The 18,062-nt window shown below is 36.4% G+C and overlaps 1 protein-coding gene across 1 annotated transcript; it reads right to left on the minus strand.

Moving 5' to 3' along the window:
- Positions 1-891: 891 nt before the first annotated feature.
- On the minus strand, positions 892-17,539 carry arih1 (ariadne RBR E3 ubiquitin protein ligase 1). The gene is made up of 14 exons (XM_005797740.3): positions 17,096-17,539; positions 12,951-13,018; positions 12,097-12,244; positions 10,291-10,383; positions 9,455-9,510; positions 7,748-7,814; positions 7,010-7,116; positions 6,888-6,930; positions 6,717-6,788; positions 6,491-6,621; positions 6,091-6,148; positions 5,151-5,411; positions 4,870-4,982; positions 892-3,705 (listed from the first exon to the last, which is right to left on the minus strand). The coding sequence occupies exons 1-14, from the start codon at positions 17,378-17,380 to the stop codon at positions 3,621-3,623; spliced, it is 1,587 nt and encodes a 528-aa protein (XP_005797797.1). The 5' UTR covers positions 17,381-17,539; the 3' UTR covers positions 892-3,620.
- Between the last annotated feature and the right edge of the window lie 523 nt (positions 17,540-18,062).

Here is an 18,062-nt window from a genome sequence, read left to right on the forward strand (position 1 = left end):
ATCCTGTGGAAGTTCATACTGTTGCACGCTTTCTCTTCTACCACAGTTTGCCTGGATAACCTGCAGTCAGAGCCACCATGTGCTAACCCTGTACAGGGGCATCTTGAATTAGAATATTAAAATATTTTTTTCTTTAATTCAAAAAGTGAAACACCGATTCATACATTACTGGACTGCACAGTGCATCCACTCAGTATCTGCCTGGCCTTGGCTCCTTTTGTATGAATTACTGCATCAATGTAGTGTGACAAAGAGGATCAGTCTGTTAAACCTTCTGCTGCTTTAACAGAAGCTTTCAGCTGTTCTGGATGCATCAGTGTGTAGCGGGTCTTGAAACTTTAAATCCAGCTGCAGTCCACACGTTCTGTATCTTTTCAAGACACCATTTGCTTTGTTTCATCATCCTGAGGCTACTGGTATCCCAGTTGCTTGTGAGACTTTTTATATCACTTTTCCTCCACTAAGCTTTCCATTAATATAATTAGATCTTTCTCACCGAACAGCCAGCTTATTGAGCAGGGATGTCATTGACTATGAAGGGTGTCATTGACTGACTGCCGGACAACTGTCGAGTCAGCAGTCCTGCCTGTTTAGGTCATTACCTGGCAATGATATTTTTGTATTAAAAATACATTTATTTTTAAAGTCATTCTTGTGTAACAGTCCCATTACAAAAATCTAACTTTGGAGATTCTGTTACCTTGAAGAAGCTTTGACAATCTCCTAAATAAGCAAAAATATCTCAGTTTGTGCAATGAATCTCAGTTTCACACTTAAGTTGAATTACTGAAATTAGTAAACCTATTGATAAAATTCTATTTTATTGATATGCAGCCAAAGGCTAGCGGATGTCAAACAAAATGTCCACAATCAACCACTCATGCAAGACGACTGTTTGCAACATTATGCACTTTAATATTTTTTTCTCCAAAAACAAACATCTAATTTCCCCTCACATTTTACACTATTAGGAAATAAAACACCTTTAATAGCATAAAGGAAAGGTATGTAGAAAAGTATTAAAAGTTTTTGGATGTCTCGGTTTAATGCAAGTAGCTGCTTCTGTTACTCCAAAACTTAAAATCTGAAATGGTGAAAAACTTCTAGCAGACAGTGAAAACAGAGTGAGCCCCTGAAGAGCGGGTTAGGATAGCGATTACAGCTGGAGCTGAAGTTAATGCAAGACAACTTTGAGAAAAGCAATTTGTGTCCATTCATCTTGTGTCATCTTTGACAAAAACAACTTCTGGATGCTCAAAAACAACAAAAGAAACAAACTGAATGTAAACTTGGTGACAAAAAAAGTCAACTTTTATCATTTAGACCAAAACTCAAGATTAAAGTTTCCAAATTGATTCCACACCTATTTGGAAGACAAAGCGCTGCAAAGGTCTGTAGTGTAGAGAAAAGTGCGATGGGTTAGAGGTGCAACAATCACCTGAACAATTCTCTTCAGATCCCTCCTCAACAGGTTCATTTTTCCATTCATTAAATGAATCAAAACTAAGAAGTCCGACCATTTTCTGCCTCTAAAAGCATCAAATAAAATGTATTGATTAATTTTTAGTCAAACAAAAATTAGAACAGTTTTGATGCATACATATTGTTAATCTTATATTTCATTTTCAGTTGGATTCAAAACTACTACCTCCATCACAGAACCAGCAGTACATTTTGTTCTTTTTTTGTTGAAGTGCTTGTAGAAAAAAAAAAAAAAAAGTCTCAAGACCTCAAAGAAAGCAAGAAATCGGTATCAGCCATTCAAAAGCCTCATCTGTGCATTTCTCCTGATATCTGGCTAATTACACTGCTTGACACCAGGCCTACTCTAATGACTCACACATCACTCCCGTAAATCAGATTTCTCATGACATTTATTCAAATAAACAGTACAGTTTATAATTTGCTAGGATAAAATAATAACTTGAAACACATAAGAAGCATTTTGGGAGACAATTGCCCAAAGATCTGAAACTAGGGCGAAGGATGTATTTTAACGATGGCTGACACTTTGGTGTCACCTTTCCAACTTGCATCAGTGCCTGGAACGATCATGTCCCCTCCAGCCAATCTTGTGAAGATTGCCACATTGCAGAGACATGAACGAGCATCTACAAACAGAGAGCTTGACAATCAGGGCAGCTGCCACACAGAACGATGCAAAACCTGGAGGGGCACTGACATTTCACTGCTGAAACCTCAACCCATGTACAAAAACAGAAAAACAACAAACAAAACAAAAGAAAAACACTGACTTATGCAAAAGTATACCAGCTTTACAAAACACCCCCGCAACCTTTAGAGATTTGCCCTTAAATTTGCATCTCTTTACAGAACACTGAAGTCCGTCTGTGTAGCTTGGTTTAAAGCAAGGTTCCGTCTTACTGCAAGGCAAAAGATCTCTTCAAAGTGATCGGGCAACTATCGGCCTGTTGAGAAGTTACCTACAAGGGTGACGTAAATGCCTGGCAGACTTTGAGAGTGATCAAGCCCAGTTAGAACTAAAAAAACTGTCAGTACATTCTACCAACTCCTCTCAGTCCACAAGGTGCAAGCTGACTTAACAGGACTAACTCAAGCCACGTCAGGAACAAAGAAAATAAAAACAAAAAAAAAGAAGAGTGAATGTCACTCATTTTGGCTCTTGCAAATAATTAGAAATGTCTCTAAAAAAAATTATGATAGCGCAACAAATAAGCGCAGAGGGGCATGGGGGCTGGTTCGTTACTACCTTTTACCTGTAAAATCTTTTCCACTTTTTTTTTTCCTTTTACCTTGACTGTACTTTCAGAGTCAGTTTCCTTACAGACTAACCTGATGAGGAACTTTTGTCCAGTGATCTGAGCAGACTGATGACGACAGGATGAATGCCTTATTGCCAATGCTTCCAAACTCCCACTGTTAATGGGAGGCGTAAACGAACTCAACCTAAATGGGAAAAGTACATCTTTTTCAAGATCGGTAAAGAATAAATATTTCAAAATTATGCAAACACGTGCCACTCTTGCTCTTTAACTTCCATGCATATGGACTATTTACAATTTGAAAAAATACAGACTTGCTGTTTTTTGTTCTTTTTGTGTTTTTTTTTCTCCCCCCCCCTGAAATGTCTTTGCCCCCTTTGCAATCAGCCCATCAATATTCAGCCATCCAAATGAGGATTTCACCAAATATTGCAGACATGGCCAGGACAATTAAAGCTGTGTTGAAAATATTTTTTTCACACTTATGGAAAAAAAAAAAAAAAACGAAAACAAAAGTCAAAAATCAAAACAGAAAAGATTCACAAAAAAAACGAAGAAAAGATAGTTTAGAGGAGGGTTACAATACAGACCCAAAGGATGTATTTGTTTATGATGGATTTTTCTGCTTCCTGTAGACTCCACTCTGTTGCTAACAATACTGTAGTACACTTTCTCTGTATTACTCTACACTTTCTTTAAATATAATTTATTTTAAGATTTTTTTTTGTTAAAGAAATCCAGGAAAAAGAAAAAAATGATGCAAAAATGGTTGGTTGCCAGAGGAGAGGCGGCAGAAGGCCCGTGCTGCCCTGTTTAATTGCATCAGCGCTCTAGTTTGTCAAGATACTCAATAGTCCGTTGCATTGGGACGTGTCCTCAATCCTCGATGTACTCCCACAGGTCCTTCTCATAGCCTTCATGTACGTGCTGTAGCAGCACTCTTCGCCTGCTCTCACAGTATCTACAGACACAGGAGAATTTCAGCAGAATTTCAGAGAAGTCCAGCATAGCATATTTACAGGAAGTGAGAGTTCTGGTCAGAGATGTACAAATGTCACAATAATTTTAGGCTTTTAATTGTCCATTTTTACTGTTGTTTTCCCTGGAATATGACGATGTTCCAATAAATAACTTCAAACAAACATCTGAAAAACTATTGAGCATAAAAGAGGAATACATGTTCAAATATATACATGCAATCTCACTTGGATAAATATAACATGGCAAGTTGTGGGGAAAACACAGCCATCAACAAGGGATAAATCTGGTTTCAAATTTGTTTTTTCCCCCATACATGGACCAATTTTTTAAGCATAATCCATAAGATTTTGTTAGCTTTTGGTCAGAGTCATTACAGAAGATTAATATTCAGCCGTTTGATGTGTGCTTGGGACTGTTACTCAAGTGCCAACTATACAGCTAACGATTTCAATTGAGGTGGAAGAATTTGGAGGTGGTCTCACCTTGATTACCACAAACATACTTCCTATTATTGTGACTACATAGCTCAGTCCTCGTCTTGGCTGGCAATAAAACGTTTCTTTAGCAGAAATACTTTTCCATACAGGAAGTGGAAAACTTCAGTCAAGATTGAAGGTGTTGATTTTTCCCTGGTGTCTTGGCTGATGTTACTATCTTCTCTCCTAACCATTATATTGGCATTTTAGCAGCATCCATTTTATGATCCTTGCTGGTTCCTGAAATAGTCGTGAACTTTCCAAATACTTCCCTTCCAACTGAATGGATAGATTGTATCAGATGGTTGGTACTTGGACAGGCCAGTTGTTGGAACAGGACAATGATCCCAAACATACAACAAAACTGCCTTTGAAGGCTTGCATTATGGATTCTGAAGAGCATAAGTGAATCAACTGATTTAAATACAAATTCTGCTAAGAAAAATGATAAAAGAAAATCCAGAACAATACCAGAAATATGTTGACAGTATATATAATTTTGACTGTTTTGATTTGAGAATATCCACTATCTTGGGCAGCTAATTCTTTTACAAATCACTTAATACAAGTGCTACCCAATACTATTTACTCCATACAACAAATGTTCAAATGTGTAATTAAAAGCCAAAGAGTATGTAAACTTCTTACTGGAGCACTACTTCACTTACCTGTACTTATCTTGTACTTTCTGCTTGATGTCCTGCAAGGAATCCTGGGAAATATCCCGCTCCAAGTATCCAGAGAGCACCTCAGTGGCATTTTCCAGATCTGCCTGGTTGTTCTGGGGAACAGAAGTAATGAATGTCATCCTCAATAATACTTTTTAAAAATGTATATCTAGTTCATACCAATAAAGATAGATTTGGCTCTTGTGTGCTTTGGATTTGTGTGACTTTACACTTTGGTGGTTGGCAGCTTTAGCATTAAGCAACACTTTCAGCCATCTTACCTCAAAAATAATGGACTGGTTGTTCTTCTTGAGGTAGAAGGCAAAGACGTAAGTGAACATGAGTGTGGAGCGGCACTGGCAGAGCACATCTACAGCCTTCTTCAGGAACTGCACTTCAATCCAAGACATGTTGTGCTGCTGCATCTCCTCCATCTTCTGCTTAACCTGAGCATAGAGCTTGTGCTCAAAGCGCAGACTCTGCATGTGGTTCATGTAGCGGTTGCAGTAGAACAGGTACCTCTGCAAGGCTGCCCTGGAGCGCTGCACACACAGTAAGGCAAACCGGATTAACTCACAAACACACCCAAATACTGGATACTGGATTTACCCAACTGTACAGTTTTCACATTTCAAATTTCCTGAACTCTCAATTTCTGACATATAGATACAAAACATTATTGCAGTAAGAATGGAACCTGCAAAAATCAGAGATAAACAAACAAAGTAGAAAAAACAAAGGAAAAGGAAAAAACAAGAAAGAAAGAAAAATGTGGAAGGAGCAAAGTGGGGGAGGGAGAGAGGGAAAGAAGGAGGCAAAGAAGATAGATTGACAATTTTTAGACCGTAGGACAGGGAACAAAATCTGGAAAATGCCATTCCATACTTATCCTGAATTGAGAAGAACTTAAATGTCATAATTTCCCATACTGCAAAGAAACCCTGAAAACTGTAAAAGGCAAAAACTGTGTGTGTTGTATCAGCAACATGAATGTCAGCCTTGGAATCTCTGCTGGTGTTTCATAAAATTAATTTTGTTACAAACTATAAAATCCTAATAGTACTTGTTTACCATAAAATTATCTGAAAATTAAACATGCAAGAGTAAAATAAAGAATAATTCTGCACTAAAACATGAATTAAATTGATGCATTTATGTAATAAACCTTTCTAAGTTAACGTATGTTTCACAATTTTTGAGGGCAAATGTAGATTTAATTACCTCTTGAGCATCTCTGGCTGCCTTGGCATCGTCTTCATTATAGCGGTTGCAGTTGTACCTGTAAGGTCAAACAGGTCAGTGGTGTTTAAAGAGTATTTCAGACAGACCTCTGGACATTTTTATTACCAAGGTTTGAACTCTAAGGTAAGTGTGTGAGAGAAGCCAGAATATTTTAGATTCTGGACTCTTTGTACTGAGACTGCTGAACGTATCTAATAAATGATACACTGTTACAAAAACTGATGATCAAATATGTACCAGCTGTGGTTTCACATCTCGAAACATTTAAATGTATTCATTTTCTACAGTCTTACTGGGAGTTGCATTTAGTTTATTTACTTGAAAGCAACATTTTTTGCATAAAAAGTAACATGAAAAAAAATAAGCCTTTAGTTCTCACCAGGCAGAGCCATGAGGTTCCCATGGACCTAGGCAGACCCAACAGAACTCCGCTTTACAGTTCTGGTTGCGACAGACCATGTGGTTGCAGCCACCGTCCTTCTCAATGGTCACATGACATTTTGGACACTCCTGTAGAGTTAAGGTGAACATTGTGTTCTGTTATTAAACTGAAGAAGAGAGGAATCAAATGTTATCCATATCAGGGAGTCTGATGAATGTCATACCTTGGTATTTGCTGCAATCCAGTTGGAAGTCTCACTGTCATCATCACATTTCTTAATCCATTTTCTCAGCCACTAAAAAAAAAAAAAATTTTTTTTAAATTGAAACGGGAACAATATTGCTTCCCATAACTACCAGAATCCTACATATTTTCATTTTTCCATCCAGCTTACCTTACACTTCACAGGATCATGCCAGTTCTCTCCACAGTTGAAACTGTAATAACAGCACGCAAATCAACCCAACCTCCAATAACATAGAAAATCTACTTTCTGTGAGAGTTTACTGATCTTACCAGAACTGACGGCCACACTTGCATCTCACCGGCTTGGCATCTGGATACTGGACTTTGACAACGTGATGGCAGTCTGGCGCAGGGCACCACTTTAACAGTCGATTGCACTTTAACGAGTAATAAGAAACATGTTTTTCATTTTTTCAGTTGTAGACCCACAGGTTGTCAATTACATTCTAACTTTTTTCAAAGCACTCTACAGAGGATAGACCTACGCTTAGCTATGTAGAGATCTGCATAAACACAGCCATGCAGTTAACTAGCACCATGAAGATTTACAAGTTTATTTGTCGAAGAGAAAAACAAAACATGTATACAGAATGTAAATGCTGAAGAATTTACAAACATAGAAGTATCATGTGATTGCAATAGGTAACATTTTCCACAGTCAAGTTTAGGTCTTGACACATTTGTTTATGCTCATAAATGAAGGACCGTAGGGTTAAATAATTCTACATTTACTTTAAGTCAACCAAACCCTTAAATATGTGTGGGCTCACTACTTGTTATTACTTATTGACATGTAATAACAAGTAATAACATTCTCCTTAAGCGGTGTGCAGCAGAGCTGCTTTTACTGTGTGCTAAACTGACATTCATGCAGCTCTATAGACATGTTATAATTAAAGTACTAGTTGTTTCAGGTTTCTTCTTCTCAGATTCAGATTCAACCTGTAAGTCGAACTGCAAAGCTCAGCATAAACGTTTTTGAATTTCCTATGAAGCAACAAAGCTTACCTCTACAAAACTATTCGTGATTAAATGCTGGTACTTCAACTTTACTTTTGAATCTGTTATGAGGCGCCTGTGGAAACATTGAAAATCAATTATTAGCCTTCATTAGAAAAAAAAATTGTATATATATATATGCACATTTGCAAGCAGAGATTTTTGTAGTTGCTTTTTAAGACCTTAATGTATAAGTTATACAGTAAATATAATAATTGCTTTCTCCTCTTGCAGAAGTGGTTGCACAGTTGATTAATCATTTTAAATTTAAATTGACACAAAGAAGATCTGGAATCTTGGCAGCATTAAAAGACCTGGAGATCCACCAAAGACAAGTCATGAATCACTGAAAGACTCAAAATGAGGGGAAAAAATATTTTTCAGAAAAAAAACATGTTTTGTCTCCTGAAAAATATTTTTCAGGAGACAAAACAGAGATGATATCACACTTCAATGATCCTCACTAAAAAACAAGTTGGATTAAAATACGTTGAAGAATATAATATTTGATATGTATAATAATTATGTACAAAATATAAAGTTTTAACAGTGAAAACTACCTTGCTGATTTTAATATTGGGATGAATCAGAGTAACTTTGCATTAGGGCTGTTGTAAACAAATATTTTAGTAATCGAGTAATCTATTGATTATTCTTACAATTAATCGAGAAATCGAATAAAAAAAAAAGCTAAAATAAAACATTGGTAAATCTAACACAGCAGCAGTATTACTATCGCATATCAACATCAGTCTAATTTTTCACATTTGAGCTTCCCTAACAATAACTTTTCTGTAGTTTAGAAAATTGACCTGTAACAATAATAGCTCACTGTCTAAGTTAACCAGAAGAAAAGTTATACAAGAATCTGAAGTTGTATTCAATTTAATAATAAAAAGGCAGGCTCACAAATACGCTTATAAAAAAATGCCTATAGTCCAGCTTTTTGTTTATGTATTCATCTTCAGTCAATTTAATAGATGAACTCTCACCTTATCCAGTTATTTATAGCTTTTGTGTTTATGTTGGCGACTGTATTTGATACCTTCATTTGTCACACACTGAAACATCTACCAGCTACGTGCCGTCACAGTGTTCTCCGCCACGCATTTGTTGGGGCTGGGATGATATGAAGTTAATTTTCCGGTTTGTCCGTAAAGCCACACTTACAGTACGTTAATCATCTAATGTGCAGCCACCTGCCTTCTTCAGTCTATCCGCTCACCTGTATAAATACACCTCTTCCCCGCTCTGAACACCGGCCACTAGGCAGCAGCTCCAGGAGGACAAAAGCTGCCGTACTACAAACATCGCGGCAGTCATTTTAAGGATGCTTATCGGTCCCCCGAAAAACGACAAAGACCCAGACATGATCATCTATCAATAAAATCCTCCCAGGCCGAACTTGAAAACTGGACGTTAACTGGCTGCTAACGCTTAGCTTTCGTCAATAACTCATAGGCGGAAGTGAGAGCTCTGCGCAACGCAAGTAATAACTCGGCCGGAACACGGTGCGCTACATAATAAAACATAAATTAACGAAGCTTCAAGGCAGATAAATTTTCCTTGAGGAATTTTAATAACGAGGAATCGTTTCAGCCCTACTTTACATTGAGCATCACAAAATTGTTTTTAGTGAAAGACATTATCAGCGTCAATTTCTGATGATCATAACAGACCAAAAAATAAAACAAATACATGTACAAACATACTCACATGACTGTGTTGTCATCAACCAAAATGTCACAACTATGAGCAGGGCATGAAATCGTCTGAGAAAAAAAGAATAGAATTAAAATCATTAGTTGGTCATTGAAAAAAATAAAGCCTATTTCAGACATCAAGAGTGACACCAAATGCAAATTTTACTGTTTTTAGCTAGCTCCTAGTTCAGCTAAGAACAGTCTTTATAATGATTCTTTTATGTTAATTTGTCTTCCTGACACAATATTAGAGGTGCATGACCAATCTAAGACAAAGAAGCCCACTTATATTCCAAAAGCATTAAAGCAATAATGAGCTTTTATGTAAATATATATATATATATATACATATATGTTGCCTTAAATGCACCTATAAAACAGTCAGACATAAGAATTAAACAATTTTCTATTGATTGGCTTTAACTGGTGATCGGTGGATCAAACACAGACAAAAAAAATCAATTAAATGCAAAAAATCTTAGAAGTCCCTCTACCTTTGCTCCATAAACAAATAACAGACTTCAATAGACATCTTAAGATAAAAAAACACCCATCAGAAACAGGTTAGGTATATATACTTGGGTCCATTAAATAAGGAAAATTTAATGGACCATTTATTTTCTGTTTGGTTCAGAACTATTGCCTTCATCAAAGAAGCTGTGCTACATTTTCTTTTCTCTTTTATGCTTTCTTGTCCTTAGAACCAAAAAGCAAAACTGCTGAAAATCAGAATCATTGTGTCAGGTATAATAAAAATGTTGAAATTATTTAGTAAAAAACTAATGATAAAATTGTTACTGGCAAGAAAACCTGACTAGTACATCTCCACAAACGAATCTTGAAATGTACCTGTCCCATTCCTTCCTCTATGATTTTGGTAGTCAAATAATCTCCCCAGCACTGCATGCAGAACTTGTGTCCACACTCCAGACCGGTAAAGTACTGAAACAAACATCATCCAACACTTTAAACATACAATCCTTGTCATCAATATTAACTTTTCAAATTACAGACAATAAAATGACTTGAGAATAATGTGTATTCATGACTAATACTACAATGCTCAATGTAAATTTTACTTCCAGAATAGTTTTTTTCCCCTTAGTGAAAGTACAAAGGAAGGAATATTTGAATATCTTCAAGTGTGGGTGTTGCCTTTCAGTGTTGAGTAATTTTACTATTTTTAAGAAATAGTACAATTTGTTCTTATTCACAATACATCATTAAAAATTAAACAAACACTGTAAAGAAGATTTAAATGCATTCCACTGTAAGGAAACGGCTAATAACTGAAGAAATAAATATACATAAAAACTGGAGTAAAGCAGTTTTATTCCATACATAGAGCTGCAACAAGTCAGTGTATGGGAGGAGAGAACACGTTGCCTCACAATCTGCTACTGTTTAAGTCAGTCAGCTTTTATTGCAGTTTATTTCAGAAGAGCAGCCCTTTTTTAAGTCTTTAAGCACATTTTTGACCTGTTGCCAAAGAAAGTTTCATGAATCTTCCTTGAATCTTTAACATCACTGATGTGTTTTTTTCTTATTTTAAACGAGAGCATGTTGCCACACTGACACGTTTAATGCAGGGATAACTAGTATCAATTTAAAAAATCTAAACAAAATTTCAACAAGAAAATGTTGTTGGAGGGTGTTAAATAAATCCTTGTTTTACTGCCATCCCCTCTGATGAAACTGATTAGGATTGCTTTACTGTGATTTTCAGCCCTCCTCTTTATAAGGGAGAAACCTCAAATACGCTTGCCAATTTAACAGAATGTTTCTTTGTGCTCTTCATGGAATAGCAGTAGAAGTTTGTCAAGCTGACTTAGCAGGTTCATTTGTGAAACAAGCTGCTTGGGAAGAGGCAGCCAACTGACTGCTTCATAGATGGACTGCTTGTAGCTCCAAAATTAGAATTTTTAAAAACTGCATTAGCTTAAGGTTGAAACTGGCAGTCCATTAGTTTACAAAGCAGAGAACCAACTGTCAATGACATAGATGGTTGGTTTAATTTTGTTCTATGTGCTTCATACCAAAACGTATGCTTTACAGGGCGCTACAGAGAAAAGACAACATGTTTGATGGTACAAAAATAAATCACTGCGATCCTTTGATACTCCCCAACGTCATCATATATTATTTTCTTTGGACAATTGAAACCTAAAACAATGTAATGACATCTACAATCATGGTCTGCTGAACAGCTTAAAAACTTGAAAACCTCATATTAGTAAGAAAGTACCTTTTAGAATCTACAGATGTTTTCAAATCTGGGACAATTAGCAACCTAAGAACCCAAAGAAAAAATAAACAGTAATCATAAAATAAAATGGTTGATCGATAACCTTTAACTTTATGTTTTAAGTTTTTTTGGCATCCAATTCCAGATTTATGTTTTGTAATTTCAAGAGTTGCTTTCAAGCTTTCCTGAAAATCAATTTCTAGATGGGATTTACATATTTTTTCTTCTTGGCTATGCTACTTCTCCCTGTAATATTGAGATGTTGTTACATTATGAAAGAAAAATTCACCTTCTCTAAAAAACTGTAAGGTTAGGGAATAAATTTTTAAATACGACATTTAACATAATTCCCATCTACGGCTGAAGATCCAGCTCATCCAGCATAATGCTGATCTAACCATGTAACTCACCGAGTTGGGGAAGTTTAGGTAGCAGATCTGACAAGGCATGTCTTGTGCCGATGATCTAGTGTTGATTGGAGGACGGATCCGAGGCTTCTTGCTGGGGTTGATGACATGACACTCAGAGAAAAGCTTGTCGAGGTTTCCATCAAAGTATCTGCAATATTTAAGCAAACAAAAGGCAGAGTTAAGAACCATGTAAACAATCAAGATCCAAGAAGAACTGGCCTGGCTATTGCAATCCTACGCAATTCTGCTCAATTCTTGTGTTCCTTCAGTGTTCTGTCTGGGATTTCTCCCGCTGAGCTTGATTTCTCTGGTTGAATTCCAATCAGGCTAGTCAGCAAACAGAGGAAGGATTTGTGAGCAATAATATTGATTTTCTGTGCCGTTTTAGGCTGACTGTAGTTTGGCAATAGCAGCAGAATAAGTGAATGAAGCTGTTCGCTCCATGTTGGCCACTCTTCCAAATACCGAATTAACATTAACAGCCATCTTCTTCGACTTGTCACTTCTCTCTTCACAGTGAGGGATGGCTGTTTACAGCACCCACAATTTCCGGTAAGCTTCATACAGTCAAACTGTCGCATTACATAGATGACGATCAAACGTCAGGGATTGGTTAGATCTTTAAATTTCAAAAAGTCCACGTCTTTAGCAAGCAATTGTTTTTCCAACAGCTGAGGGTCCAGACCCAATGCACAAAGAAAATAGCATAGAGCAAGGGTTTGGCCTTTAGCAGGCTGAGGAAGTGCCTCTGTTATTTTAATTTTTATTTTGGCTAAGTACCAATTAATAGTAGTACTAATAGTACCAATTAAAATCCCATCACCAAATGGTCAACATAATCCAGAGATTCCTACCTTTCCATAAGCTTTTCTTTATCCCAGTTGAAGTGGCTGAGGAGAATGCGTGTTATTGTTGCAGGGTTCTAGAAAGGAAAAATGGTGAGAAATTAAAATTCCAATTTACACTTAAATTTTTCTATTGTTCAAGGAAGTTATCATACAAATTAATTTTGCCAAAGCAAGGTTAAAATCAGAAGTTGTAGAAGAAAAACATTTGCAGCGATGTCATTTCACAATATCAAAGATTAATATTTCTAAAAATGCTTCATCATATTCCCTGTTTAATACAATCATAGGTTAACACCTTAACTCCCACCCCAATATGCTTACATGTTATCCAATGGGTCCACTTCTATAAGGGGACCTGTTGATCTTTATCAAAATTTGTTTCATTTCTATTCAAACTGCAGTTGCTTTGTCAAACATAGAGAGCGGTTTGTAGGCATAAATATGCATAGAGAAGCAGCAATGTGACTTAAAAATAAGTCCAAAGATTGTTTCTTTGACTTTTTAATGTCATCATTTTGCTCAGGAGGGAGCAAGGATCGACACAGGGATTGTGTCTTATGTAAATCCAGAGAGTTATCCTGAGTCTACTGTCTTTATAGTACCAGGTAAGGACAATGGCAACTTTGTTGCAGGTTGAATTCTGTTCATTCAGTAAGCACTCAGTGGCTCTCACATTTCTCTGCCTTTCGAATAACAGCTTCTGAAAACCTAACAAAAAGTCCTTTCTAACACAACAGAGTAGGATTAATGATCAAGGAAGCATCATGTGAAACCAGTGGGCAATCTAAAACAAAGATAGTCTCATCTCCTCATGAATCAACTACAAACTTCATGTGATCAATACATTGCCAAAAGAGAAAAAGTATTTCATGAAGCACAACATCTGTGGGAAAAACCACTACACTAACTTAAACTGCAAAATGAGTCAGCTCAATTAACTTTTTACTGTTCTTTCCTGTTTCCAAGTTTTACAATCAGTAAAATTCACAGTTTGAGAATATTAGTGTATTCACAAATGTATACAATTATTAAAATGGCTAACTAAATGTGTTTTTTTTTAATCTAATTTATCTTAGTGTTTGGGAGAAATAAAACCATAACAAGACCGCCCCGTAGTGGACAACTGTTTAATTTGTAATGAATCCTGTGCTACTTTTCAACATGATCACATTCAACCATTTGATTATGGGGTTGACTTGATGCAATATCATGGAGAGAATACTTAGACTTTTTAAACCAACATTAACATGTAAGCTTAGTAAACTGTCTGAACTGTCTTTACTCACCAAAAGAGTGCACTGATTTGCCTAAAACATCAGGCATGATGTGGTTGTCATCATGCCACTTGGTTGTCATCAAGGTTATGTTCACACTGCAGCCTGAAGTGACCCAAATAAGATTTTTTTGCCCTAATGTAACCTGTATCTGATATTTCCATGACAGTCTGAACAACACAGGTCAGATTTTTAGAAATGTCACATAGGCTACTTGCATATGTGGTCCTAAATCTGATATGCATCTAATATTTTCAAATGTGACCTGTGTCTGTGCGGCCAGGTCGCATTCATCCTACCTGTATGTAATTGATTCTCGATAAATGTCACTACTGTGCATCCTAGTACAGGCAAAAGGAGAGAAAAACAACAACCATGGCAGAGGATAATGAGAATCAAGTTGTTGATGTGCTGGCTCTGGTTGGACAACACTTTAAAATCTTAAAATATGCTCCACCATTACCATTCATGTTTACTTCCGCAAACACCGAGAATGCTCACTGTGTTATGTTTCTGAGTCCTCTATTGTGCATGCAGGGCACTTTTAGGTTGTCTGCTGTTCACTTTAGGAGATCACATACAAGTCACATACACATGTATATTTGGAAATATGTACTACCACACAAAAACAAAACAAAAAAACCCATCAGGTTTCACAAAAAAATTGGAATTGAACATTGAGGCCTGAAGTGTGAACATAGCCTAAAAAAGCTTAAAGTTTTATTTAAAAAAGTAAAACAACTCATTTGAAAAATCTCTTGAATGCATTTACAACAGTCTCAATTTGACTGCATTAAGCGATTTTCTGTATTTTGAAATAGGTTTGTGACTGGCAAGTTACACACATAGTAAACAAAAAACAAGAAAAAATTGTGTAAAAATAAAGCTGGAAAGATTGTGCAATATTAGCTTTAACTAGGTACTATGTAGACATACCTTTGATATTGAAAATCCAAAAGACTTTTGAAAATGACATATATATGGAGACAAGTATTTATTTAATTATGGAGAACAATAGTCACAAAAACACTAGGCTCCCACTTATAATTTAAGTGTACATTGTTTTTGAAAAACGTTGTATTCCACCCGGTAATCCACCAGGTAATAAAACTTGACTTTTATGAGAGCTTTTGACCGTTGATTAAACCAACATAATTGAGCAAACTCCTGTTGGGAAATATTGTTTATTTGAGTCACATTGCCACATTTCCTTACAACACCCTATAAAGAATATTATTGGAAATTGCTGTAAAATCTGTCATTTTCAGAGACGGCACTAAAAATCCTAATGTGTCTATGAATTGAGCCGTTGATGGTAGAACATATTCCACTGTGGATGGCACTATTTCCTACCCCAAACGGTTAAGTATGAAAACAACCAAAACTGCAAAAATATAGGCTAGCAAAGTGATTAAATTACCAGAATCCTAATGTGAATGAACAGAAAACAGATCTAACCAGCACAAAGTCAGAATTAAATTACCAAGTACAACAAAAACAACAGGTTCAGTCACTGACTTTATCCTGGTTTGATTTTGTATTAAATAACCACAAAAACATCAAATTAGGTTTTTCAGGTATAAGACATCTGAACCCAGATTAACTAGAGCATATTCAAAAACCTTCTTTTTTGTCAGTGTTTTGAACAAAATATTTAAGAATGAGATTCAACAATCTCTCAAACAAAAGTTAAGACTAATGCTCAATCTTCTTAACTATTAACTTTACTATCAACTTAAACATTTATGTAATGGTGGTCCCTGAAGAACCTTGCAGGATTTTAAATGTAACGCTTAAAATCCATCTACCTGAGATATTTTTGTATTTCTTTCCATTAGTTTTTATATTGTGTAATTTAAAGCAATTACACTGACACACGAGGAACCTCCAACAATGTCAGACTTCAAACAACCTACAAAACTTGTATATTATTACTACTCAAAAACACAGAACCAAAGTCAGCTTTTAAAATTGGAACAAGTTCAAAGCAACCGTTTTGTATGGGAAGAATTTACATATTTTCGACTTTCAAGCTTCTTCGAAATCATATTTCGGAATGATGGTTCATGCTATATCACAGAGAACTAAGTGGTAACTTAATAGGACTATTTTTTCTTTTTTGTTTTTTAATTCTATGCCTACGAGAGAGGAAATGGAGGCCTCAGTTGGCTCTGTGCTACACCGTACATCTCTGACAAGCTATTGCGAATGGAATCAGTTGTTAAGTCAAAAGGCTTATTAAAATTCAATTCTTAAACAGTATTTCATCACATCGAAGTTCGGACAAAATGCTTGGTCGCTATTCTGTAACTAACATAGCTTGTCATTTGCTACATTACACAATGTCCAACTAGCCTTTGGACAAACGTCAAAATACGTTAACGTTAGTCTAGTTGCACTATATTTATAGAAGTCGAACTTGAATTGATTAGTTAACTTCAACCGTTCTGTCGTCAAAAGTCACACCTAACGTACACCAAGTCAACAACCAAAGACGTTGGGCTTTTTCAGAATACTGCTGCTAGCATAGCTTAAGAAGATGGCTAAGTAGCAAGAAAGCTAACATTAGCTTAGCAAAGGTAGCTGCCAACTTCTCAATGGGGATTAGACTACTTCCTGTAACAAAACTTCAGTTTAAATGTGTATATTTAGTGACATTTCAACATATCCACATTCATCCTAAATACACACTAGTAACAAAAACTTGCCATCGTTAAAAACGAATTTCAACACGTGTTAGTCTTGTGAAACTGTCACCTACCAGTAAGTTAACTACTCCTACAAGGCTAGCCGATAAGCTAACGTCCGTGGCCTGTAAACGCTTGATAAAATCCTGGACCCCGGTCTTTCCTGAAGATGGTATACCAAAATACCTACCTGTATGACCTCGTTGACCTCCCTGATACACTCCACCATATGCTGGAGGATCTGCTCGGCAGTCAAAACCTCGAAACGATAGTCCTCCTCCTCTTCTTCACCAGGACCGTGACCACCTACACCAGTCTCGCCACCCTCGTCTCGCTCCCCGCCGGCCACCACAGGATCGACCAATTCCACCTCACCGATATCCAGGGTGTCGTCCTCGGGCTCCACTTCGCCGCTGTCCTCGCTACATTCGTCTTCGTCGTCGTATTCATAGTTATAGCCCTCGTCTGAGTCCATTCCTAGGGTGTTTACCGGCTTACGACGAGCACACCTTGAGGTCGAAAACGCCAGATGTAGATTGCGGAACAATACGAAAACCAAAATTATCCGAGCCTGTTTTTCAGCTGCAGCGAAAATAACAACAAAACGTCGCCGCTGCTAAGCCAACAAAGAGAGGCAGCGTCACCAACTGACGACGGCCTTACGTCAGACAAACTAGAAAATAAAATGTGAAAAGAAATTTAATATCTTTCTTTCTCAATATCGAACCCAGGTTAGCCAAACAGTATAATAAATAAGTAAAAATTGTTCCAAATGTTGGCAATGTCTCACTCGCACACTTAATGTTAAAAAAGCTCTACATTTGTGTTTTACACCTCACTATTGTGTTCCAATAAAATTTTAATAGTAAAACTTCAGTAAACCATCCATATGAGTAATAGGTTTGACTTTTACTTTTGTTTCTATGCCCAAGATTCAATAAATAAACTGATAAATAAATAACTAATGCATTGTGCAGAATGGACATAATCCTTCTAACATATTATTACTATTACTAGGCCAAAAATAAATATTTTGTTTATTTATTTATTTATTTGTGTATTTGTTAAATTACCTTCTTAGTTGTAAATAGGCCAATAGTATAATAAAACTCCTGAATTTTTAAGCCTTTGTGTGTTGGTGGCCCCCATTTGGACAC

The sequence above is a fragment of the Xiphophorus maculatus genome, chromosome 2 (genome assembly GCF_002775205.1).
Source record: "Xiphophorus maculatus strain JP 163 A chromosome 2, X_maculatus-5.0-male, whole genome shotgun sequence".
Lineage (NCBI taxonomy): Eukaryota > Metazoa > Chordata > Actinopteri > Cyprinodontiformes > Poeciliidae > Xiphophorus > Xiphophorus maculatus.

Coding starts and splice junctions, on each gene's coding strand:
- arih1 (XM_005797740.3), bottom strand. CDS start 17,380: ATGGACTCAGACGAGGGCTATAACTATGAATACGACGACGAAGACGAA. Junction 6,789..6,887: donor ATGATCCTGTGAAGTGTAAG/GTAAGCTGGATG, acceptor TTTTTTTTTTAG/TGGCTGAGAAAATGGATTAA. Junction 5,412..6,090: donor CAGCCAGAGATGCTCAAGAG/GTAATTAAATCT, acceptor CTGTGTGTGCAG/CGCTCCAGGGCAGCCTTGCA.